Source organism: Camelus dromedarius, chromosome 31 (genome assembly GCF_036321535.1).
Source record: "Camelus dromedarius isolate mCamDro1 chromosome 31, mCamDro1.pat, whole genome shotgun sequence".
In the NCBI taxonomy this organism is placed as follows: domain Eukaryota; kingdom Metazoa; phylum Chordata; class Mammalia; order Artiodactyla; family Camelidae; genus Camelus; species Camelus dromedarius.
In genome coordinates, this window is record NC_087466.1 from 17,916,863 (window position 1) to 17,943,983 (window position 27,121).

General features: G+C 36.3%; 1 protein-coding gene and 1 pseudogene across 2 annotated transcripts; one reads left to right on the forward strand and one right to left on the reverse strand.

Annotated features, from left to right (window-relative positions):
• Positions 1-698: 698 nt before the first annotated feature.
• On the reverse strand, positions 699-27,086 carry RAD9B (RAD9 checkpoint clamp component B). Of its 2 annotated transcripts, XM_064481431.1 has the most exons (12): positions 26,997-27,086; positions 25,073-25,143; positions 24,107-24,250; positions 23,779-23,893; positions 22,163-22,262; positions 18,719-18,825; positions 13,070-13,176; positions 12,915-12,979; positions 12,256-12,378; positions 10,961-11,201; positions 1,379-1,487; positions 699-703 (listed from the first exon to the last, which is right to left on the reverse strand). In XM_064481431.1, the coding sequence occupies exons 1-12, from the start codon at positions 27,031-27,033 to the stop codon at positions 699-701; spliced, it is 1,224 nt and encodes a 407-aa protein (XP_064337501.1). In that variant the 5' UTR covers positions 27,034-27,086. The 2 variants fall into 2 exon arrangements, with proteins under 2 accessions (XP_064337501.1, XP_031298542.2); XM_031442682.2 differs by lacking the exon at positions 699-703 and having other exon boundaries at positions 896-1,487.
• Positions 4,149-4,539, forward strand: LOC105102549 (dolichol-phosphate mannosyltransferase subunit 3-like; annotated as a pseudogene).
• Positions 27,087-27,121: the final 35 nt, after the last annotated feature.

Below are 27,121 nucleotides of genomic sequence, written 5' to 3' on the forward strand. Positions count from 1 at the left end.
TAACTCCTGGGTGTGAGTGTAGTCATCTATGTAGTCATCTGCATTGACTAGGAAAATGTGAAATTGTGTTAATCATCAGTGTAAGCATAAGATACAGAAATCTTCAGCCTGCAACGTGAAATTATGTGGGCATTGCCAATTTCTACAAAAAGCCTGGTGAAAACCCATTTTCATTCACTGACGAACATTTTGGGATGAACTTGAGTTTTTATTAGGTTATTGTGGGTAGCTCTGACTCATTACCAAGCTACAAAAGCCAAATTCATTCTGGTTTTAGTTAGAACTGTTCACATTTCTCAAGTTTACTAATCCACTCAGCTATCTTTGTTTATGAATTCCTCACAAAATCTAAAGCACAGTTGCTTGCCAGTTAACATTTCCTTGTGATCTGATGGTTTCACAGACTTAACTAAGGTGCTACAGAAGTCTATCTAGTTGGTCGGGTTATAATTGACTGTAAACAGGTTTGGGGGAGGGAGAGGAAGAATCATAAGATATTACATAACAAAGTTTTGTGCCAGATTTTTTTTAGTTTCTGCAGGTAAGAAGCTAATTCTTAAAGAGGCAAAGAACAGAGACATTCATCTTGCACCTCATTCCACTCCAGGCCCAGGCTTTTGGCAGTGGAGGCTGCTTTTCTATGTCAGATAATACAGAAATAATTTCTTGGCATCCCTTCCATTAAATTTTTTACTGCATCACATTACAAAACACATCTGAAAGTCAGGACAATTTAAGGCTATAAAATAAAATTTCACCATTTATAAAAAGACTCCAAAATGAGAGGGGTAGCTATATATTTTTATTCTTGACCTTTTATCCCCTCAGGGGTTACTTAAAATCTTAAAATATAATAAACACTGGACAGAAGTAACAGCATTACAAGAGAAAGGGTTGCCTAACTTTTTGCGATGTCTGAGAGCATCAAAACTCAAATGTTTGCAGTCAAATACAAAAGATACCTGATGACCAGTCACAAAGCTCTACAAGTATATTGATGCACTTAAAATGGCTGCTAAAGAAAGTTTAAATACCTTTATAAGACTGGCAAAGAAATTCGTGCTAAAAGCTCTAGTGTGAAGGTGCACTGAACTGAAGAATGCTAATGAGATTTTCCCTGCACAGGAAACTGTTCTGCCTCTCAAGTAGCATAATGGATTTAAAGCAAATTACATTTACTTGACAAGCAGCTATTTCTAGATATGGTGGTTGTACAGATGAGGTTCAGAACACCAGCAGCCCACCCTCCATTTCAAGGAAGTCCAAAATAATATCTTCATAAACTAAGTGTGAAAATGTGTTTGAGTTGCAAGTGAGCCAATAAATGGGTTGGAGGCCAACTCAGCCAACATTTAGTGTTACAATGTGGGAAAACTGCCATCATTCATGTCCTCTTCACTGTCACTTGCTGTTGCCAGACTGTTGAAAGGGTGGTTGAAGTGTTCTCGTTGGTCAGAAGAAACTGCTCCAAAGAACATGCAAGAAAACTGGAGGAGAAAAAAGTAACTGTTGATTCAAAGCTAAAGTCAGCGCTCATCAAACACTCCAGGTGACAGCCCCTTTTCAGAAACTCAGCCAGTGTGGTCTCCCTAACTTTGATGGTGATGGTTCATGAAACACCCAGAACCTTCACGAGTGACCCAACACATCCTAAAACAAAACCCTTCCCTGGACTCCAAAGGCACACAGTTTGGGGTCAGCAATCTGCTTCTAACTGCCCTCCCTGAGCCACTAAAACCTGCACAAGGCCTGTGGGAGACAGAGACAAAGGGAGGCTGCAGGCAATCCTGCTTGACATCGCCCCCCCCCCCTCCTGCTGCGACTGCTGACTAGAGTCAGCCCTTCCCTCCCTGGCTCTGCCTCCCGGCCCCTCCCAAGCCTCTCCTCTGCTGGATAGGAATATTAGCATTTTAAAATAATCAGATGTCTCTCATTAAAATATATTAAAAGCCGCATCCCACTCCTCCCTCCATCCTTACCTCTGCTATGGAGCTGTATATACTTGCTTTCTCCATTTTCTCATCCTCCTACTCTTCCATCCTATCCAAAGAACTTCTGACCCCACCACTTCACAGAAGCCGTCTGTATAATGGTCACTCCAGATCGGCACATCCCAATGATGATTTTCAGTCTTCATCCCCCTTGATACTCACTCTGACGCTTTCTTCTCGTTCCTTCCTCATGTCACATTCTCTTGGTTACTCTTAGGCTTCTCAGCTGGCTTGCCCTCTTCTACCCAGCCTTTGAATTAGGGTTTCTCAACCTCAGCGCTACTGACATTTGGGGCCTGACGCTTCTTTGTTTTGGGGGGAGGACGTTGAGCAGCATCTCTGGCCTCCACCCACCAGATGCCAGTAGCATCCCCCCTTCCTGAACTGCAATATCCAAAAAGTGTCTCCAGACTTTGCCCGATGTTTCCCGGCCCTGGTTAAGAACCACTGCTTTAAATGACGGCAGTCCTCTCCTCCACTCCCTCCCCCTAGAACTCTCATTCACACTCCTGGCTGAAATGATTACGTATATGCCAGGAGTCTCAGAGCTAGAATTTGAACTTCAACCCATATATCTATCCGACAACCTACTTGATTTCTGCAACTTAACACACCCAAAAACTGAATTCATGATCTTAGCATTGAACCTGTTTCCAAACATTTTCCTTTAAGTCCCATAACTAATCCATCACAGTCCTGCTACTTCTACCTCCTCAGTTAGCTGTCTACTCTGGCCACTTCTCTCCATCTCTAAGGAATCACCATCTCTCCGATGCTACAACTGAGCTTCCATTCTTGCCTCACTGCATCCCATTCTTCACACAGTAGTTTATCTTTCAAAAATTCAATTCTGTCAGCCCTCCCTATTAAAACCCTTCTACTACTTTAAATGCCACAGCACTTTATATGGCCATTTGCATGGTGTTTATGTCCAGCGTGAGCTGGCACTCACTAGTCGCTCTAGCTTCATTCACCTTGTGCCACTGTTTCCTCCAGCTCTCTGCTCTCTAACCATACTGGCCATCCTCCAGTTCCTTAAACCCCCACGCTCTCTCCATCACAGGGGCCTCGGCACATGCCACACATCCACTCAACTCCCCTACTATGTTATCCTTTCTAGCTCAGCCCAAACACCAGTTTCAAGAATGTCTGACCTCCTGGATTAGGTCAGTTCACATCTTAAACCCTCTCAAAGCACCCTAAACTTTTCCTTTACTGAACTTTTCAGAGTTTTTTTTTAAAATTATCATATACTTAGTAATGTGACTATTTGTTTAATGTCTATCTTCCCCCCTAGTTTATGATCAAATTTAGGAAACTTTCTTCTTTATTTTGCTCACCATTGTATACCCCACACCTACAACACATGACTCAGCAAATACTTGTGGGAGCTGCTTGATAGGTAGCAAGAATGAGTAAATGAATGATCCCTGTTCTTGGTTCATCCTCATACATCCGAAGATGAAGGTGCCCTCTGCATGGTGGCAGTTCTGACAGCAGCTGTTGCACTCTTGCTCCAGATGAAACACCCCAAATTAGCTGTGATATTGGCTGTGGTAGACAGAATGATAGTCTGCCCCCACCCCCAGAGATAGCTACATCTTAATCCCAAGAACCTGTGAATAAGTTATATTACATGGCAAGGGGCAATTAAGGTAGCAAATGAAATAAGGTTGCTCATCAGTGACCTGGACTATCCAGGTGGGCCCAATGGAATCACAGTGATCCTTCAACGTGGGAAACAGAGAAGAGTCAGCATCAGAGTGAAGCCATGTGAGAAGGACCTGACTGGCCATTGCTGCTTTTAAAGATGGAAGGAAACCACGATCAAAGAATGCAGATGATCTCAAAGACAGACAGGAAAACAGGTTCTTCCCTAGAGTCTCCATAAAGAAACACAGTCCTGCTGACACCTTGCTTTTAGCTCAGGGAGACCTATTTTGGACTTATGACCTCCAGAACGATAAGGTAATTTGTGTTGTTTTAAGCCATTAAATTTATGGTAATTTGTTAGCGCAGCAATAGAAAACCAATACGCTGCCTTTGATTTTAGTTGGAGGTATACTCTCAGTTTCCTCCAAAGAGTCTAGTCTTGATCAAGGTCAAGATCTGAAGGCTGGGGCACCAGGCAGGGGAGACGCGGGGCTGAGACTGACCATGACGAAATGCGCGCGGTGGCTGTGGGACTGGTGCCCCTGGGCTCCACCTGGGCAGCCCTGCCTGTGGGAGCCCCGGGCCTGGAGCTGCCCTCGTCCTGCCAGGAGGTCCCCTGGCCACTGCCCACCTACCTGCTGGTGTCCACCGGCTGCTATGCCCTGGGCACTGTGCTATCTATCGCGTGGCTACTTTTCATGACTGCGAGGACGCCACCCGTGAGCTGCAGAGCCAGATCCAGGAGGCCCCAGCCAACTTGGCCCACAGGGGATGTGCTTCTGACACCCTAACCCCATTCCTTCCCAGAGAGCCTACTCTCCCATCCTCCATTAAAGGGCCACTTTATTTTCTAAAAACAAAAACAAAAACAAAAAAAACTGAAGGCTGGAAGTGACCTAAAGATAGCATCTGTGTCTATTCAATGTATAATATCGTGCAAATAGCTCTTCATAATGTTTATGGTACAATATTAAACTAAAAACCTTAGTTTACTTTGGTCTTTGAGAAGTGCCCTGAATTTGCTATTGACTTAGGTTAACTGTCATTTGCTCTCTCTTGTCCCTACCTACTCTTCAGCCTTTCAGTCTTTCACGGCTGGATGATCAATGTTTTGTCTGGTGCCTAACAATCGTCTACTGGAGAGTTTGTGAATAGCTATGCAGCTGGGAATTAGCCTCAAGTCTTATATAAATTGGGTAAGAAGACAAATTATTATAAAAATTTTTAAATAATATACATATTTTCTTAAAAATAGAACTACCATGCAATCCAGCTATTCCACTTCTGGGTATTTTACTGAAAAAAACAAAAATACTATTTCAAAAAGATATCTATACCCCTATACTTACTGCAGCATTATTTACAATAGCCAAAACATGGAAGCAACCTAAGCTTCCACCAGTAGATGAATAGATAAAGAAGATGTGAGATGCATATACAGATAGACATATCTGTATCTACCTATATATATATATATATATGTGGAAGACTACTCAACCATAAAACAGAATGAAATCTTGCCATTTGTGACAACATGGATGGACCTAGATGGTATTAGGCTAAGTGAAATAAGTCAGATAGAGAAAGACAGATGCTGTATGCTTTCACTTATATATAGACCCTAAAACACAAAACAAATGAACCTACACAACAAAACAGAAAGACTCACAGATGCACAGAACGAACAAGCGGTTGCCAGAGGAGAGGGGTGGAGGGGGATGAGCGAAATAGATAAGGGAGATTAAGAGGTACAAACTTCATTTACAAAATAAACGAGTCATGCGAATGAAATGTACAGCATGGGGAGTATAGTCAACAATATTATAACTTGGTATGGGATTCTGGTCTTTGAAAACTGCCCTGAATTTGCTATTGACTTCCTGCGATCATTTTGTAATGTATAGAAATATCAAATCATTAGGCTGTGCACTTAGAACTAACATAGTGTTTTAGGTCAATAAAAAACATCATCATCATCGTAATATACATATTTTCCCTATTTTGGTGCCCTGAGAGCTATATAATTTCTTGCTTAAACTTACTGAAAATCCACAATGAAAAAAAATATTGGTCGTTGTTTAGAATATAGTAATACTCCTTTATGATAGTTTAACTTTTTAAAATCCCCTTTCCCAAAGTAGAATAATACTATATAATAGATGACGTGAATTAAAATTGATTTTATTTTGGAATTTTGTGATATTACTGGAGAGACTTTAAAAACTTTCTTAAGCTATCACAAACAAACCACTGGCTATGCACTAGGAATACAGAGATGAGTAAGACTCAGGCCTGCCCTTGATGAACTCACAATCTACCTAGTGGGGTAACAAGCATATTTATTAAATTATTACGTGACAGTAATAGTGACTAGGATGAACAAAATGCTTTGAGTTCCCAAAATACTTTCGAGAATGAGAAGACTTCAAAAAGAGAAGTATCACTTGTGCTGGGCTTTGAAGGGTGGGGAGGGGTTTGAAGGGTGAAGAAAGCAATACTAGCACCCCAAGCTGCAGGAGCAATAGTATGAGCGAAAGTAGGACACAAAAGTGTATGCACTCTGCTGTCCACCTGAAATTAACACAACATTGTAAACTGACTACACCTCAATTTAAAAAAAAAGTATATGTCAAACATTTCCACTAAGATCAGAAACTAAACAAGGATGCCCACTCTCCACTGTTACTCAGTGTTGTCCCAGAGGTACAACTAGTACAACTGAATGCAACTGAACAAAACAGATCAGTTGGAGGCATTAAAGAAGAAATGAAACTATCTCTATATAAAGATGACAGTATGTCTGGAAACCCCGAGAGAATTGATGACAAAACTAATGGAAGCAATAAAATAATTCAGCAGGGTAGTAGGATACAAAATTAATATGCAAAAAGCAATAGCCTTAAAAAACAAATTTCTTCTGTATAGCACAGGGACCTATATTCAGTATCTTTCAATAACCTTTAATGAAAAAGAACATGAAAATTAATATATGTGTATATATGTATGAGTGGGACATTATGCTGTACACCAGAAACTAACACACTATAACTGACTATACTTCAGATAAAATTTAAAAAACCAATAGCCTTCATATACACAAACAACAGGCAGTCATAGACCACAATGGTAGAGAAAACTCCATTTACAAAAGCAACATAAAAGGTGAATTACTTGGGATTAAACTTAATAAATGTGTGAAACCTATATAAGAAACACTTTAAAACAGTCCTGAAAGACACAAAAGGAGACCTGAACAAATGGTAATACATTGCCTGGTTTTGGACAGAATGACTCAGTTCTGATTTTTAGTGATGTGACTGGTTCAGCACTCAAAATAAAGAAACAAATAAAACCAAGAAAGATTTGAGGAGAACCAAAAGGGAAGTCAAGCAAATAAATAAAGCTACTGGTATTACAGAGTAATACACAACCAGGCTGAAATATAAGTGAGGAAAGAACTAACCTAAGTAATTTTGTAAAACAGTATTTTGAATATATACGTTATGGCTAAAGGCAGAATAATGTAGACAAATATTGTACCTTTAGTAAGCAGATTTGTTTTTTTCCAGGATATAGTTTAGCAATTCTGAAACTGTGTTTGAGGACTCAACAATAAGAAAACATATTGTGGATAATAAGAGACAAGTTTCTTAGTGCCAGAGAAAGGAGTTATAAAGAAAAGGGAAAGGCCAGCACGAACCCTGCGGGATTGGATTGGAATTGGAGGTATTAGTACGAATTCATGGTTTTTAATAGATATAAAAGTTGATCAATAAGTGTGTATGTGCCAATAAGTGCATATATTTCCTAGCTCAGTCAGCTGAGAGAGCCTAGAAGTGATGAAATCTCAGTGCAAAAGGGCACACCTAGCACCCTGAAGCTGGTTTCTATATATCACCTCCAATCGAAGGAATCAGGGCTCCTGATACCAGGGCTGGAGCATGGGAAATATAAATTAAGCCTAGACAAACATTCTCTGATATAAATCTTGGCAATGTTCTCCTAGGGCAGTCTACTCAGGCAATAGAAATAAGAGCAAAAATAAACAAATGGGACCTAATTAAACTTACAAGTTTTTGCACAGCAAAGGAAACCATAAGCAAAACAAACGACAATCTACGGAATGGGAGAAAAATTTGCAAATGACGCAACTGACAAAGGTTTAATTTCCAGAATATATAAACAGCTCATATAACTTAATAACAAAAAAAACCAAACAACTCAATCCAAAAATGAGCAGAGGACCTAACCAAGCAATTCTCCAGTGAAGACATACAAATGCCCAATAGGCAGATGAAAAAATGCTCAATATCGCTAATTATCAGAGAAATGCAAATCAAAACTATAATGAGGTATCACCTCACACCAGTCAGAATGACCATCATTCAAAAGTCCATGAACAATAAATGCTGGAGAGGGTGTGGAGAAAAGGGAACCCTCCTACACTGTTGGTGGGAATGTAGTTTGGAGCAGCCATTATGGAAAACAGTATGGAGACTCCTCAACAAACTAATAGACTTACCATATGATTCAGCAATCCCATTCCAGGGCATATATCTGGAGAAAACTCAGATTCAAAAAGATATATGCATCTCAATGTTCATACCAGCACTATTTACAATAGCCAAGACATGGAACCAACCTAAATGTCCACTGACAGATGACTGGATAAAGAAGTTGTGGTATATTTATACAATGGAATACTACTCAGCCATTAAAAAGAATAAAATAATGCCATTTGCCACAACATAGATGGAACTAGAAATCATCAGTCTAAGTGAAGTAAGCCAGAAAGAGAAAGAAAAATACCATATGATATCATTCATATGTGGAATCTAAAAAAAAAAAGACACTACGAACCCATCTACAAAACAGAAACAGACTCGCATATGTAGTAAACAAACTTACGGTTACCAGGGAAAGGGAGTGGGAAGGGATAAATTTGGGAGTTTGAGATTTACAAATGTTAGCCACTATATATAAAAATAGATTAAAAAATAAGTTAAGCCTGGAACACTTTAAGATTCCGAAAAGTAAGGAAGTACTCAAAAAATGTTGGAGCTGTGTCAAAGGGACAGAGGCTCCCAATGGCCAAATGGAGCAGTTTAAGCAACAAGGAAAAAAATAATGATAGTAATAGATTATAACCCATAGAATAATACTCAAGCATATCATGACATAAATAAACAACTGAATAGCAAATGGGGGAAAAGGGACAGTTCTGAAAGTGGGGTTTCATCTAATAAAAAGGAAAAAATAATTGAAAAATCACCATTTGGCAAACATCACAGTAATAACTATTTTGGACAAAAAAGCATCAGTGGATGCTATAATTAGGCAAAAGTACAGTGAGAAATAGGATATTTGTATAGTCTTACAGTATCTCTCCACAAGATTCTTTCAACTACTAACAGAAAAACAGTAACTTTACAGTGGAGAGATCTGGCGGACAGCAGTTCAACCATGATAGGAATTAATACCACGAAGAAGAACACAAATCTCCATCACATGCCTCCAGATGTAATGTACATGAAAAACACAGCATCACTCTGTTAAATTCTTACCAAAAATGCACAGCTAAAATTTAATCAGAAATCATCAAAAAAATTCAAATTCAGGGACATTCTTCTGAAGTGTCAAGGTAAAGAAAGACAGAGCAAGACTCAGAAAATGTTCCAGACTAAAGGAAACTGCTAACCTATGATAGTAACATTCAGGGAATCTGGATGAGGCATATATGGGAATTCTTTATATTAATTCTGCAAGTGAGTCTAAATTTTAGATTTTTAAAAATTAACACCTGATGTGCATGTATACAAGTATGTGTGGATATATATGCATAGGAAAAGCCTCAAAGGGAGAGTAATAATAAGAGTACTTGTAGTATCTCTGATTATCTTATTTGTATTTTTTCATCTTTCCTCAATGAAATGATAATTGTGTTATTACATAAATATACTTTTAACATTTGGAGAGTCTGGGAGAAGAGCATGTAGGAATTTTTTGTGCTAGTTTTGAAACTTTTTAGAAGTGAAATTATTTTGAATGAAAAGTTAAGCACAAAAAAGCAAACAAATAGGGTGGGCCATATTATCATAAGAACGTTACTAACACCATATGGCTTTAGCATTAGCCTGGTTCTCAGGTGCTGGCCCTCCCGTGTAAATGACAGATGCTGCTAATCCAGTAGACATACAGCTTTATAGTCACTCTCAGCATAGTTTGACCAACCATGTGACTGGTGGTGTCATTAGAGAGGAGATCTATCTGCCACTCCTGGCATAGAATGTGTTTCGTATGAGGGCAGGAGGGAGGAAAGGAAGAGGCCTTGTGAAGATTATATTAAATACCGTAGGGAAAGTCCCCGAATGCCATTCCGAGGAGTTCAGGTGAAATCCTAAGGGAGAAGTGAAATGATTCAAGTGATTTAGAAGCAGGAGAGTAACGCATAATAATAACTAACATTTACTGAGCACTGACCATGTGCCAGCTCCATGTATTAGCTCAATTAATTTTTACAACAATTCGATTTTAATGGGTAGCATTAGTATTATTCCTACTTTATTAATCAGAAAACTGAGGCAAAGATAAGTAACTTGTCCAAGTTACACAGCTAACAAGTGGCAAGACAGAGATTCAAACCCAGGAGCCCTATACCTCATTCACTGTAGATGTAAGGGCTGGACAGCACACCGCGGGGGGGAGAACCAGAGCGGGGGAGAACGGAGGCATGGAGGCCAACAGGAAGGCCCACTGTAGCTCAGATGGAAGATAAGGGTCTAAATAATTTACCCATAATGTAATTTCATTGTTGCTAGAGTTTGCCACATTAAGGCAAATAATTCCCTTTGAAAATAGACCTTTTTAGAATTTAGAATTTAAGTGACATGATAGGAAGTTTGAAGAAAAGAGTGCTGTATTCATACTCAGAGCTTACAGTTCTAAATGGCACTTTCCCTAGTGAGGAAATTGTCAGTCTTGGTGAATTTCAGGGAGGCAAGCAGCAGGAAAATGTGTTCCTGCGGTTGCCTGTAAAAAAGGAAGCACAGTATGTGTGACCAAAAAACAGGACGAGGAAAATGCTTTTGTATAATGAAAGGACAGTTTTTAGTTTTCAGTTTAACAGTTTTGTACTGGCATTCTTATAAATCAGCCTTTTCTCCGTCTCAGACTGGCTTTACCTCTCCCCTATGGAAGACTAAGAACATTAACTTCCAGGATACTGGGGATGGGGTGGGAGAGGGAGATTGCAAAGAGAGACGGGTGATGAGAATTCTTGACTGAGACATGATTGTGTCTCAACCTTTTTCTTTTACCTTCCTGAGATATGGAGACCCGGGCACTTCCTCCGTGTCGCTGACACTGCTTTCTGGTACGTCACTAACATCTCGGTTCCCTCTGTTCTTTAAAGGGCTGCCACCGTTTTCCAACACAGAGATGTTTGTGACAGTCTCATTATGATAAAGCCTTCTGGGTACTACTTTTCTGGAGATATACTCTGGGGCCTTGCTGGTTGCATTTTTACCAGCCTTTGAATTTGAATGTATTGAATCTGACCTGAAGTATTAAGAGAGATTAAATGAATGAACTGTTTAATTTGAAATAATATTTTTATATAACTAACAGAGCAGTATGGGATGACAACGATAACACTGGTTTAGGAAACATGCTGAAATAACTTTGAACTAATTCTTGAAAGCTAAGATTTACAAATATGATTATTTAGAAATTCTCTTGGCAGTACAAATTTTTCAGTAATGCAACCCTGTGTACATGAGACAATCTTGTGCTATGGTAAAAGGGTGAAGTTAGAAAAAAAGTCAAATAAATTATGATGCATCTGTATGATAAAATTGTGTACAGTCATTAAAACTCATGTTTCCAAGTCATAATCAGCAATACTGGACATGTTCACAATATAATATTTTGTCGGAAAAAAGGACACAAAATTATACATGCTATATGATCGAATCTTTAAATTACACGTGCTATATGATCCAATGTTTTAAAATACAAATACACACAAACTTAAAAGTCTGAAAGAAAATTCAGTGAGACAAATGTTAACAGTGGCTACTGCTAGGCGGTAAAATTGTGGGTGCTTTTGATTTTATTCCTTATACTTTTCTGCATTTTCCAAATTCCCATAGTAACTTCATGTTACTTTTACAGTGAAGCACCCTACCCTCCACCAAAAAAAATTTATGAAGAGACAAAAGGAAAAGAAAAAGAAAGAAAAACAATGGCTGTACACATGTTTAAGAGAGTTCCAGGTAGCGAATACAGACTTTCCCATAAAACTTAACACTGTATCACGCCTAAAAAACAACTACTGAAAATGGAAATGAGTTATAGGTAATTACAAAGATAAACCAGATGGTCCTGTTAAACTCTGATCACAAGAAAAAAAGCAAATATCTAGTGAAAGATGGGTGATATTTCTATGTTACAGTTAGATGTTACTGTAACATACTGAAATAACTCTTAAATTTTTTGACCTTCTAATGTTCTCAACCTCAATTGTTTCCTAAACGAATGCCATTGAAGTATTTCAGAATAAGATTGCAATGGTTTTATCTCAACCAATAAAGATATTAAAATATGGCCTCACCTTTTTCGTTTTTGTGAAAGACACAGAGATTGTGGCGAAGACGCTCTGCTCGGCTCATCAGCTAACGTAGCCAAAATGAAGTTGGCTTCCAATAGCATATCATCAACACTTAAAGCCAGTGGTCTAAAAAAGGCAAAGTCAGAGCAAACATCATACTCATTTTCTGATGGACACTGGGAGAACATTAGAAAGTGATACTTCATTTGGGAGTAAAAAGAAATAGTAAAAGTAGAAGTCCTCACAAATTAACACAGTCCTAAGAGCAAAAAAGGCCCTTAGAAATTATCACATCCGATTTCATAAAACACATCTAACCTAATCTCTCTGAAATTTTAGTTCTGAAATATCATATAAAGTACTATAGTTTCATAGAAATTTGACTTGTTTAAGCCATGTATAATTTCCTAATTCGGCAATTTATTCAGCAGCGTGTCAAATCTATAAACATTTTCACTCTGCAATAATATACCTTTCTCAATCATGTTACCAATTTAAAAAAACAGGTTATGACATCTTTCAAAATTTTAGTTTGATAAGTATTGCTAGTAGAGTTAAGAATTTCTGAGGTGTGAATTAATTTCAAAGTAATCCAAATGGTTTTATTATTAATACATAGTAAAGGAAAAAGAAACAAACTCAGAAATTTCCCAAGGACCTACTTTCCGGGAAAATCAAAATACATGGATATAGGCACATGGGTAGCTTCTGAAAATGTCAGCATTCCCTGAAAAAAAAAAAAAGAGAAAAAAAAAGAATGAAATCTTTATTAAAAACTACCAGTGATCATCCTAATTGGACACAAATTTTGATTTACCTTCAATTCTTTGAAGTAAAATGTAATTTCAGTGTTGACTCCAATTTGATAGAAGTCAAACTCATCTCGGCCAACAAACATCTCACTGTATACAGACTTGGTTAAATCTGTTCAATATTGTAGGAAAGTAAAGAATAAAATCAATTCTAGAGGTATCTGTTAAATTTAACATGAAAATATAACCATAAGTGGTAGGTTAAAAATAGCCTTACATTTTAAAAAAATTAGCCACAAATTCTTGGACATTCCTTCATTGAGAAGTGGGGTCCATGTCTATGTCCATGTCCCCTCCCCTTGAATCTGGGTAAGTGGGTTCTCTGACTGCTGTAACCAATAGGATATGGTGGAGTGACCTGGTGCTGGTTTCTGTGCCCAGGTCATAAGGGACTGGACACCTCCACTCCCTCTACCCTCTGTCCTACAACACTAACTCTTGGGACTCAGCCACCATGCTGAGTTTATACTATATGGAGTCTAAGCTAATGAAGAGGCCACATATGTGCAGGCAGCTGAACTCCCAGCATCGAATACCAGCCACATCAGTGCACCATCTTGGATGTCTTCAGATGATCCCAGACCCAGCCACTATCTAACTGCAGCTGCAGGGGAGATTCTAAGTGAGAACTGCCCAGCTGAACCCATCAACCCAAAGAACCATGAGAGAAAGAAATAAGAATAAATTATTTTAAGCCACTACATTTTGGAGAGAACTGGCTATATTTTGGAGTGGAAAACAATTAAATAACCAGAATACTATAAAATTAATTTATTCTAAAGGGAACTACTATTTATGAATACAGTTTACATATATAAATTTATTATATATATATATATATAAACTATATATATAAACTATTTTAAAGTGTACAATTCAGTGGTTTTTAGTATATTCATAAGATAGTACAACCATCACCATTTTCTAATTGCAGAACATTTTAATCACCTCAAAAAGAAACCACACAGCCATCACCAACCACCCCCCATCCCCTCCCCTCCCAGCCCCTGCAAACCACTAGTCCACTTTCTGTCTCCATGGATTTACTTAGTCTGGATATTTTATAAAAGTGAAAGCATACAATAGGTAGCCTTTTGTGTCTGGCTTCTTTCACTTAGCATCATGTTTTCAAGGCTTATCCATGCTGTGGCATCTACCATTACTTCATTCCTATTTGTTGCTGAATAATATTCAGGTATATGGATTTATCATATTTTGTATATCCACTTATGAGTTAATGACTTTTGGGTAGTTTCCACTTTGTGACTATTATGAATAATGTGCTATGAACATGTGGACTAGGAGGTGGAAGCCACTTATTAAAGATGTCAGAGAAACAAAACAGAAAAAAACTTGTGCCTTGATAGCAATGGAGTGATACCAACCACTATTATTTTATTTTGTGTTTCCTGTCACTCATAGTTGAAAACAATTTTAATGCACTCTGTACTTTTTAATGTAGATTTTTGCATATTGTTCTCTTAAATAGAAGTAAATAATATCTTATATGTCTTCTATTCAAGAAGAAATTATTGGACTTGGATTTTTCTCAACTAGTGTCATAATGTTTGGAACTTTACATGTACATTCCAAGATAATTAAAGATGCAGATTATTATGCTCTTTAATCCTTATCACATGTTCTTTTATGATTTAAAAAATGAATCATGCACCAAAAACACAAATGACAAAAGAAAAACAGATAAACTGGACTTCATCAAAATAGAAAACTTTTGTGCTTCAAAAGACACTATCAAGAAAGTAAAAAATTACTTAACAAAATGGGAGAAAATATTTGAAATCATATACTTGATAAGGGGGATAGATTTCAGAACAATAAAAAGACAAATAACCCAAGTGAAAAAGTAAGCAAGGGACTTGAGCAGACATTTTTTCCAAGGAAGATAATACAAATAAACAATAAGCACACAAAAAAGATACTCAATATCATTAGTTATTAAGGAAATGAAATTCAGAACCACAGTAAGACAACACTTCACACCCACCAGTATGGCTATAACCCAAAAGACAGATAGTAACAGAGCATTAATGAGGGTGTGGAGAAATCAGAAACCTCAAACACTGCTGGTGGGAATGTAAACTGGTGCAGCTGCCTTGGAAAACAGTTTAGCAGTTTTTCAAAATAACACAGATTTACTGACTCAGTAATTCCACTCCTAGATATAAACCCAAGATGAACGAAAACATACGTCACACAAGTATTTGTACATAATGTTCATGGCAGCATTATTCATTAAGAGCCAAAAAGTGAAACAACAAAAGTGTCCACCAAATGATAAATCAATAAATCAAATGTGGCATATCCATACAATGGATTATTATTGAGTAGGAAATTCATTTTCAATACATACTACTACATGGAGCGACCTTGAAAACACTATGCTAAGAGAAAGAAGCTAGCACAAAAGGCCACATGTTATATGATTTCATATGCGTGAAATGTCCTAGAGTAGGCAATCCATAGAGACAGAAAAGAGACTTGCACAGGGCTGGGGAGTTGGGAGGAAATGGGAAATGACTGCTAACAAGTATGATTACATGTTCTAAAACTGATTATATCCATACTCACGTTTCTCTTCAAATCTAAATCTTTTCCCTTTTACTAAAATTGATTGTGATAATGACTGCAGAACTCTGAATATGCTAAAAACCACTGAATTATACACTTTAAGTGGATCAGTTGTATGGTATGTGAGTTACATGTCAATAATGCTGGTTTTTAAAAAAGAATGATCAATTTGGAGGAAAATAGATGCTTTTTCAATTTCCTGATACCCCACCTTATCGCCACACACAGTATCTGTATGCTATTTGCAAATATAAATTCAATGTGGTATTTATAATAATTATACACTCCTCTTGAACTCCCTAAAAGTTGAGGACCTGCTACAAGTTCACTTCCATAAATGAAACTGTTTATATTAAATACAGAATTCTCATCTAAACTGATCTAAGAAGAATAAAATTTCTAATGAGACTGATATAAAGATATAATTTTGATTCCCATGTATTTTTTGTTTTTCATTCATATGTTTAGTAACTTAAATATCATTCAGTATTTTTAATAAAACCTTACAACACAAGGATTTTTATTGATAATTATATCTGTAGGTAGGGCCCATTTTGAAAATCCAACTTTATTTTCAAACCCTTCAGCTAAGCAAATTCTAATTTTAAAAGCCCCAATTCTCACATCTGTGTCTACTAGCTCTAGCTATCAATGAGTCATCAAATATATTCCTATAGCTTACGGATAGATTTATATTAAATTCATTATTTATTCCTCAGTTATTAATCTTCTTGTTGCTACTGTAAATGGGGCTTTTCCTTCTATTATGTTCTCTAACTGAATATTGTTATATATGAAAGTACTGATTTTCTGCATCTTGTATATCCTGCTACCTTACTGAATTATCTTGCTGTCTGAGTTAGTTCCATCATTGATTCTCTAGGGTTACTGGGTGTACTATCGTGTCATTTGCAAAGATAGATGGTTGTACTTTTTCTTTATTGCCTCTAATTGACTTCTCTTAACTAACTGCATTGACTAATAACTCAAGCACAATGTTAAATAGTAAAGGAGATAGTAGGTATCCTTGCCTTGTTTCTGATCTTAGTAGAACTTACTGTTTTCCTATTAAGTAAGATGCTGGCTTTGGTATATGCAAATACATATATATTATATATATATATATAAAATATATATATATGATATATTATATATATATATATAATCATATTAAGAAAGTGTCCATCAATTCCTATATTCTTCAGCATTTTATATCAAGATTATACTTTTTCTAAGGCTTTTTCAGCATTTTTGGAGATAATCATATAAATTCTTTCCTTAAATCTATTAATATAGTCCTTTATGTGACTAGCTTTTCTAATATTGAACCACCCTCACATTTCTGAAATGAATGCCATGTGGTCATGGTATATAATATTCTTAAAGAGGTGTTGGATTTTGTTCCCTAATATTTTATTCAACTTTTATGTGCATTTTTAAAAAATGAAAATATCATACTATGCATATTATCTTATACTCTATTCAATAATATATCCTAAGTATTTTTCCATGTCAATAAGTACATTTTCCTAATTATTTGTGTGTGTTGGTGTTTTGTTTTCCACCACAAAATGAGCTTCAATAAACATCTTTGATACACACATTCAGAAAGAAAGAAATATATATTATGCACATACATAAAACTACTTTTAATAGCTTCATAGTACTTCACTCAGCCCATCTCCAGCTGTCAGATGTGAGGTGTAGAAAGAGATGTACCAAACTATTAAAATTCCTTGTCTCTAGATAGTAGAATTTCAGGTGACTTTTTTTATTAGTGATTTTTCTGTGTTTTTAATTTTCTCCAATGAACATAAATTATGCAAATGTTAAGAACAAAGGAGAAATGGTACATATATTTCAAAAGGACCAAACAATACCTTGCAAATACCATCATCTCAATTAAGAAAGCTCATGTCACTCCCAGGGTGCTGGCACAGAGTAAGTTCAATAATAAAATTAAACAATTGGGTCCCCAGTCAAACATAACTATAACTACTCATTAGAAAGCCGCTCACAGGGGACAGTGTCTCTTGGTTACTAAATGGCCATCTTTATTCAGAGATGGCATTATGAATATAAAACAGACCCTTTCACTAGCCAAGCGTATACTTTCCAGATCATGCACTCCTGAGTGCAAAAAAAGAATGCTAGATGAGACTTGAGAGAAGCAATAAGAGCATGCTGGTAATGAGCCTGAGCCCTGGAGCCTGACGGTACTTTGATCAGAATACACCACTCATTAACTGTGTGACAGCAGGCAAGTCACTTGGTTTCTCTGTGCTTCATATTCTTCATATGGAAAACGGGGATAATAATAGCACCGACATCATAGAGTTGTTATGAAGATCAACTGAATTCATAAATGTAAACCATTTAGAACAGAACCTGGCACAAACTAAACACTGCAAAAAGTCATCTGACCCAACTTAAGCTCTGGTTCTACTGCTTTTTCACTTTAAAATAATATGTTTCTTCCTTTCTATTCTTTACTGTTATCACCAAAAATAATTAACCAAGGTCAGAGTCTCAAATAGCTTGTGCCAAAATGACCCTAGCAAATTTTCTTAACACCAAAACTTCTGATTTAATCGTGCCTTAGTTTCTCCATTCCATCTAGATAACTCTTGGAAGAACTGACTTAAGAAGTATTCACATTTTTTATGTATTTGCCTTCTGCAATATCTTACATTTCTAATTCAGAGTTATTTTTCCTTCTTATGTGGTCAAAGATCATCTCAATTGGATTGCTGGCCTTTTAATTTTTCTTTATGCTAAACAAAAGGATGAGAAACAGACTTTAAAATCTTAATTGAAAATGTATTTTTCTCAGTCACCATTCTCCTAACTTTAAAACAAACTGAATTTCAAAGCCAAGTATTTTCATTACTGATTGTGATAAATTTCTTGTGTCTCTTAAAAAGTTTAATGATCTTTCTATATCTTACTGCTTTTTAGACAAGAATAAAGATTATGCCACTAACATTTACTATACAACCACGCAGTAATCAAGAATGCCAGGAAGTAATATTCCATCAAAGCACCATGACAGACATAATCCTTACCCATCGAATCCTCATTAGAACTCTTAATGCAAACACTCAGTGGAGTAGCAGCAAGAGTAACTTCCTCTTGACTCGATGGAAAAAGAACAATTGCCTCAGCAAGTACTCTGTGAAATGTGATGAAAAATATTACACTATTTGAAAAACAAACAGAAAGAAATTAACCTATTTAATGGCACTCAAATCTTTAATCTGGAAATAAATAGGTTAATTGTCCTGGATTTTAAAAAAGCTACCCAAAAGACTTACCTTCTGTCTTCTACATGAGCTGCTACATTTTTAGCATATCTTAAAATTATAACATCATTTGAAGGCCAAGAGAATAGTAAAATATATTCTAAGTAAAACATATGAAAGCTGCAGGGTAAATAAAACCCTAGAATAAAATGTCTTTAATTTTGTTTTTATATACCCCATACATTCTTTAAAAAATGACCTGGGATCATACTCCTAAAGGAGAGAGTAGAAAATGGAGTTATTCAAATGGGCTGAACTGTGCTGAAGATTCAGTGAAGGGGTAGAGGCTTACAAGGAGCTTGATTCTCTTTCCCTTTGTTACTTGTCCTAGATTACTAGCTTTTTCTTTCAAGGTTGTCTTGACATCATCCCAAATGCCCACTCTTCCCAGGCTCCCATTTTAAAAACATCTTTATTGAGATATAACTCACATTCTACACAATTCACAGATTTAAACTGTGATTTGCATTTCCCTAACGACTAATGATATTGAGCATCTTTTCATATGCTTTTTGGCCATTTGTATATATTCTTTAGAAAAATATCCATTCAAATCCTTTGCCCTTTTTTTTTTTTTTTTTTTTTTTTTTGAGTTAGGTCATTTATCTTTCTATTATTGCAAGTTCTGGCCTATTTTTGAAATTGAGCTGTGGTTAGATAAAAATGAGGTTCTTAGAATTTATGTAATGTTGGTGTTAACCTGATGCTAGACATTAGATTAGCAGTGTTTCTTTATGCCAAAATGTCAGGAACACCCTACCAAATTAATCTGGGAGCTTTTCCAGTGTTAAGGGAGAGGTGCTGTACAAGATATGAAATAACCTGATACAAAAAATGACAACATGAATGTGCAATTCAAAAAGGAAGAGAAATACAAATTGCTAATAAATATAAGAAAAGACAGTGAAAGAGAATGTGACAATGAATGTATGTATATTCATGTATAACTGAAAAATTATGCTCTACACTGCAATCTGACACAACATTGTAAAATGACTATAACTCAATAAAATAGTTTATATATATATATATATATATGAGAAAAGATGCTCCCACTCCACAGTAATAAAATAAACACAACAATAAAGAACATCTAATAATGCTATTTCTACCTATCAGGTTGGCAATTTTTAAATTAATCATATCTTTTACTTGGAAGGATTCTCCTACACTTTTGGTGGGAATGTAAATTGGCACAAACTTTTCAAATAGCACTTTGGTAGTCAGTATGTATGCAAATTAAAAATTTGTGTAAGCCTTTGACCCAGCAATTTCATTTCTAGGACTCTGTGCTTCGCAGCCTATAAGATGGCCCTCAGTGATCCCTACCTCCTGGTATTCATATACCCTTACGTACTCCCCTCCCCTAGAGTATGGGCTGGACTTTCAGATTCACTTTTAACAAGGAGAAAATGGCAGAAGTGATGAAATGTCAATTCTGATAGAAAGACTATGGCTTTCATACTAGGAGTTCCCTCTCTCTCACTCTCTATTTCTGATTACCAGTTGCCATGTTGTGAGGACAATCAGACAGCCTACAGAGAGGCCTACACAGTGAGTACCTGAGGTCTACCAGCCATCACCTGACTGAGCTTAGAAGCTGACCTTCTGAGGCCTCCCAAAAGCCACAGGAGTGAGTTTGGGAATGAATCCCCCCGAAGTCTGGCCTTCAGATGAAACCACAGCCCTGGCTGATGGCTTGACTTCAACCTCATGAGAAACCTTGAGCCAAAAGCACCCAGCTAAGTCACACTGAATAAATGTCTAGTTTTTTAAAGCTTTAATTTATGTGGAAATTTGCTCCATAGAAATAGGTAACTAACATTCTTTCCTATGCATTTCTAGCAGCATTGTTTTGATGGCAAAAAGTTAGAAACAACCAACTTTTTCACTAATAAGTTAATGGGTAACTAAATTATGGTTCAGTCATACAATGAAAAATTATGCAATCATTAAAAAGATAGACTTACTTAAATTGACATAGAAACTAAAAAAAAAAGTTTCCAAACAATAAAAATAGTAGGACATTTTCTTTAAAAAAATTAAAACTCTGAATAAGTATGTGTCTAGTATGTGATATAAATTTGAAAGAGAGAGGAAGAGAGAGAAAGAGATAACCATAGCTTTAGGTAGAGGGAAAGTTACCGACAGACTGGCTATAAATAGAAGATGTAGAAGGATCTACACCAAATTGTTAGCAGATGTTACCCCTGCCAAGTGGGATACATGAGGCAAGCAGAGGAGAAAGACTTCCAGTTTTCATCTTTGCACTCTTCTATAAATTTTAGATGTATTGCAAGGAGCTTGCATTGATTTTGTAATTTAAAAACCAAAAAAGATAAAATATCTTTGGGCTCACAAAGTAATTAATGTTTCATGTTTAACATTACAGCTTAACTAAAAAATTGAGTACTTTTAGTAACTGACATGCCTCACTCATCCCCTAAGGGGGGAAAAAAAACAGAAACAGGGATAAAAATCAGTTCATGTAAGAAATGTTAAAATTTCCTTGTGTATTTCTTTCAGGTATACGGCTAAGTGATTCAGTATTTTCACAGATTATACTCCATTAAAAGTTATTACAAGGTTAAAAAGACTCAGAAGGCACCATATAATTGCAAAGTATTATTAGATAATATGTTTTTCCCTCAATATCATTTGATGTAGAAACCCACTGATGGATATTTCTAGAACTTTCTTGGCTACTAAATTATTATTGCTACCATTAGGCAGCTAGTATCTACTGTTATCTTTCTCAAGGTTTCCTCTTGATCCTGTAAGGTGATTGCTCCAAGTTCAGTGGTAGCTTAAAAAAAACGTAACTGATTTAAAACTCTAGGGCATTAATTCTTTACTCTGTGATCATACATATTCAGAAAAATAAAAATAAACAACAGAGGGGGGTGGGAAGGGACAAATTGGGAGTTCAAGATTTGCAGATACTAATATATATAAAATAAAAAACAAGTTTATACTGTATAGCACAGGGAACTATATTCAATATCTTATAGTAACTTATGGTGAAAAGGAACATAAAAACGGATATATGTATGTTCCTATATGACTGAAGCCTTGTGCTATACACCAGAAACTGACACAACATTGTAAACTGACTATACTTCAATAAAAAATATATTTTAAAAAATAATTTGTGTAAATATAAGATACCCAAAAATAATAATAAATAAACACCAGAGGACTCATTACCTTGGCTGAATCATTAGTGTATTAATACACATATTCTTTTCAAAAATAACTTGCACAGGCTGACTTTCTTGAAAACAAATATTATGAATCCTTTTAATACCTTAAAAATAAAAAAGCAAACTGTTAATAATTTTAAGTGCAAAACTGACAAATTAAAAAGGCTTTAAGTTTCACAGTCAGATTAAAATAATAAAATTAAAGTAATATTTAATATGTGGAAGGTGCACATAGCCTACAAGAAGCACTATTCCTTAATGAATGTGTTTATCGCTCCCTAGTGGACATCATGGAACATGTCATACCCTCCGACAAATTGGTCGAGTTCCCACAGCAGGTTCAGGGAGTTTATGTACTGTGACAAAGCTAATAAGAAATACAGAAGAATCCACACCCAAATCTGTGCGATGTCAAAGCTTGCTATGCTTTTAATCACACTTTTTACATGATTCTGCTTTGACATGAAATGAAGTTCAAAGAATGGAAAAAATAATGTTAAATAATTGATACTTTGCAGGAGAAAAATTAAGGAATATAATACAAATATGAGATGAAATTAAAATATTAAGATGAATGTAAGACAAAATTAAGAAATATAAGATAAATTGTAACATGAATATAACCTTCCAGAAGATCTTTCCATTACAAAAATATTCGGACCAATATTACAAGGACAAGACTTTTTAAAACATACAATCCTATCTGGTAACTTCAAATAAAATAGCAGCAATCATAATACCTATAACTATAGCTAACTACAGCTAGCTAACTCTTACAGAATGTGCCGGGTATTACTTTAAACACTTTAGAAGTAAAACTTCCTGTAACTCATTGAATCTTCACAAAAACCCTAGGAGGCTGGTACTACCATTGTCTCCATTTTACATATTAGGAAACTGAGGCACAAAGATGTAAAATAATTTGCCCAACATCTCAGCAAGGAAGGGGCAGATTCCACCCCAGACCCTATGATCTCCAGAGATCCTGCTCTTAGCTACCATGCTATACATATTCAACCATGTAAAATCCTGTATGATTACAACATTTGAATATCCACCATGTAAGGCTGGAAGACAGGAAATCTCTTTTACAACTTGATGTAGCAGAGAGAATGAATGAAGGTTTTGGTTCCTTCTATTGTGAGGCTGGACTCAAATCCAGGCTCTGTGACTTACTAGTTCTGTGACCTTGGGCCAGGTACCACGCTCCTTTCAGTCCCAGATAAAATACTATTTGCATCCTAGAGCACTTCCAATACAGGTAGGCATTATTCTTTTCTGTTCTTACCAAGGGACACTTACCAAGACACTCTTACAGAATATCATCAAGCAGCCAGTTAAGTTTAGAACAATCAATTGTTTGAATTCAGAAGGACATTAAAAAAAAAAAAAGTTCCATATACAGGCAAAGCTTGTGCCATTGACAAGCCAAAAAAGGAAATCATTAATACCATCTCACAAGACTTCTACAGAGATAATACTTACAACTACCCTATCACAAAACCACACAAATTCGAAACAATAAGGAAATGGGAGGTCCTGACATGCAGTTTGAATATTAAACATGAAAAATACTTTTAAAAAACCACAATACTTTACACTAGTTTTAATTATACCTACCATGTCTGCAGAAGAACTGAATAACTACTTTGCACTTATCAGAGCTGGTGAATATTTTGCACTTCTCTACATTTCTTTCGAGGGAATTGAGACATCTAAAGATGGGCAGAATTGACTGTAACACAAATAAATTATAGAACAGTACACACTTAATATGGCTGGTTGATTAGTTTAAAATAACTAACAAAGGAAGAGTACGTATATTCAGAAATGAACAGACTTATCTTACATGCCATTTAAACCAAGTATTAAGTATAGAATAGGTATTATGTCCCGTATAACAAATATTGCTACAGTACTGCAGAAAACCAGGCCCACGTACACTTACTTTCATTCCCAATTTGCAATTTAAGTTCAATATTGTGTCACTGTCATTCGTTTTCACTGACCATTGATAATGTTGAAAAAACACAGAGGAGAAGAAGACACATCCGTATGCTGACCGACCAGAATTCACAGATCTTAAAGAAAGCTAGAAAATAAAATACTAGCTATTTAGGAAAAAAATCAATTTTCTTTAAATGATTAATTCAAAATATTCTATTATGTTTAACATCACATTGAAATATGTTCCAATAAGGCTATAGGATATTAACTGCATTAAAGGGGCTACATTATACATATGAATTATAATATACACATAATATGGACTATATTATACAGTGTGTATTGAATTTGCATATGCATACACATACGTGTACATATCCATATTAAATACATAGCGGTATTAAATCTAAAGTCTTGCATGTTGAAATTGTAAAAATGTACATGCCTACAGGCACTTTGACTTTAATGCACAAAGTGGTAGAAGGCAATATAAAAGGGAGTGAAAAGATTGCAGCAAAATGGCAATCCCCTGCCTCGTCTAAAGGGAGAAATTGTTAGTCAGCGTCAGCCAACTACTTCCACTTCGGAAAGCAGGCTCAAAACTGTCCAGTCTTCTGAGCTTTCAGAAGAAGCAGGAAATTCAGATTTTTATGTGGCCTTTCCCAATTATTAAGTGTTAGAAAATACTTCAATCTTTTTAAAAACAGTGCAGGCCCCACAAAACACTTCTGTAAGTCATATCTAGCCTCCTGACCAGTTTGTGATGTTTGGTTTACATTAATTGTGAGTATCTGTACAATTTTTAAGTTAACTATGCTCTAAATGTACTCAGATATGTAAAATAAAGATGAACAGTGAAAGAGATGTTTAAGATTTCTAGATTTCCTAGTTAACATTCAGTCTGTACTGGGATCTTTAAATAGCTTTTGCCTTAATAGATGGTCTATTAATTAATTTTCCTACTTACACCTTTTTCAGAGGGGTCTAGCCACAGCTCATCATTAATTCGTGAGAGAGCTTGGATTGCTTTCCCAAATACTATGGAGAAAAAGAAAGGTACTTTTCCATCTTCTTTCTCTCCAACAATAAAAACAAATCACAGAACCACTTGAGCATTCACAGGACTCAAAAGAAATTCATAAAGAACAGTGTTTTACAGACTAGTACTACAAACTGCTTTAAGAAATACAGTATAATACCTTTGGCAAAATGCCAGACACATAGCAAGTGCTCAATACATTCACAGAATAAGTGTGTGAAATGATAAAATGCAACAAAATTCTTCCTTTCTGTATGTTTGCAGCATCGCATAGAACTACTATGGCAAGACAATTTCTATATTAATATATTTTAAAACTTGGTTTAAATAAATGTATTGCTCTGTCCCCTCAAAGTGTAAAAACAGAGCCTAGAGAAGATGATTTGAAGGGTTTTAATAACTTTAATAATTTGAAGTTGGCAAAATCAAAACAAGTCATGAGAGGAAATTAGAAGCATTCAAGATATATCGCTGATGTTTGAGTATGGAAAATGCCAGATCTTCCCACCAAATACAGATGCCCTGTCAGAAAGAGAGGCTAGGGCTGGATAAAACAGTGGTCTGATCTGGTACGACACTGTTAGTGTTTTTATAAATTATGAATAAGTTAAAATGTGGCAAATAGATATGAGATACTATGCTGAAAAATGAATGCCATGTCAATCCATGGAGAAGTATAAAAAAGGAAAACTAATTCCAGAACATAAAATCAGATTATAATGCTTAAGAATCCAAAGTGTGTGAGTTGGGGTGCAGGCCTCAAACTGAGAAAGACAGGATGACCAGGAAAAGAAAAGAAAAGAAAAGAAAAGAAAAGAAAAGAAAAGAAAAGAAAAGAAAAGATAGAGGCATTTGTCCCTTTCTACCAACTCACATTCACCCCTTCTTCATGGAGCTGTTTTCTGAAGACCTTTCATTCATTCAATGAATATTTATTGAGCACCTAGTATGTTCGAAGTACAGTACAACCCAAGGCAATAAGGGAAGAGCAATAAACTAGACAGGTACAGTTCCTACCCTCCTAGTGCTCACAGTCCAGGAGGAAAAACAAAATTAAACAATAATACAAATAATTACTTATTGAGAACTGAGGTACACACTGCAAAATAGAACTTTCTAGAACTCTGGGAAAATACAACAAAGGGGGACTTGTGCTTCCCTTTCCTGTTCACTAATACTGTTCCACAGATGCCCTCAATACAGGGGAAGCCAGCTGCAACACAATGCCTTTCAACATCATTTTTAGGTTACAGTCTGTAGGAAACCTTTTCTAAATAGAGACTTCCTGGAGTAACTTACACGTTTAAAGTACCATTTATAATAAACAATAGTTTCTGTACATTCCCATTTACTACACAAACCCTTTAACAAAGATGCTGTTATTATTCTCATTTTACAGATGACGAAACTGAGCCCTGAAGTGAGTCCGTGGCTTGTCCCAGGTCACACATTAAAAAAGGTAGAATTTGGAATAAAAGCCATATTTATGCTTTTCTCATGGCACTGAAATATTTTAACAGCCCAAGCATTATTTTCCTCAACTCCTCCCCACGCAGTCCTTATCACCGCGAAGTTAAGGCCTGCCCTTCCCACCGCTGTCCTTTGATGCAACTTCCTCTCATGGACACCCATGAATATTAATACTACGCGAAAATAAAAGCAGATGGGCCTTCATTCTCCCCTTGGAAGCTAACGGGACCCTGGGTGGGTGGGTGCTAGCTGTCACCAGGCCTTGTGTCCTCAGCCCTTAGGCACAAAAGCAAATGTCAAGAAATGAGACGATGGTGTAAACTTCCCCATGAACTGTTGGCTTTCTCGTCTCTACACATCAAGGCAAGGAAGGCCACTCCACCTTTCACCTGACTACCGCTCATCCCGCACTTCAGCATGGCTGCAAGCCCTGAAAAATTGAGGCAAACGGCGCGCCTCAGCTCGACGGCCCCAAGTGCCCGGATATTTCCCGCGCTTTTCGAAACT

What these genes read in the sequence shown, in the direction of transcription:
- RAD9B (XM_031442682.2), bottom strand. Translation starts at nt 27,033, where the DNA reads ATGCTGAAGTGCGGGATGAGCGGTAGTCAGGTGAAAG. An exon ending in ATTGCAAATTGGGAATGAAA is followed by an intron (nt 23,894 to 24,106) that starts GTAAGTGTACGT and finishes TTTGTGTTACAG; the next exon opens with TCAATTCTGCCCATCTTTAG. An exon ending in TCAGTTCTTCTGCAGACATG is followed by an intron (nt 22,263 to 23,778) that starts GTAGGTATAATT and finishes TTTATTTTTAAG; the next exon opens with GTATTAAAAGGATTCATAAT.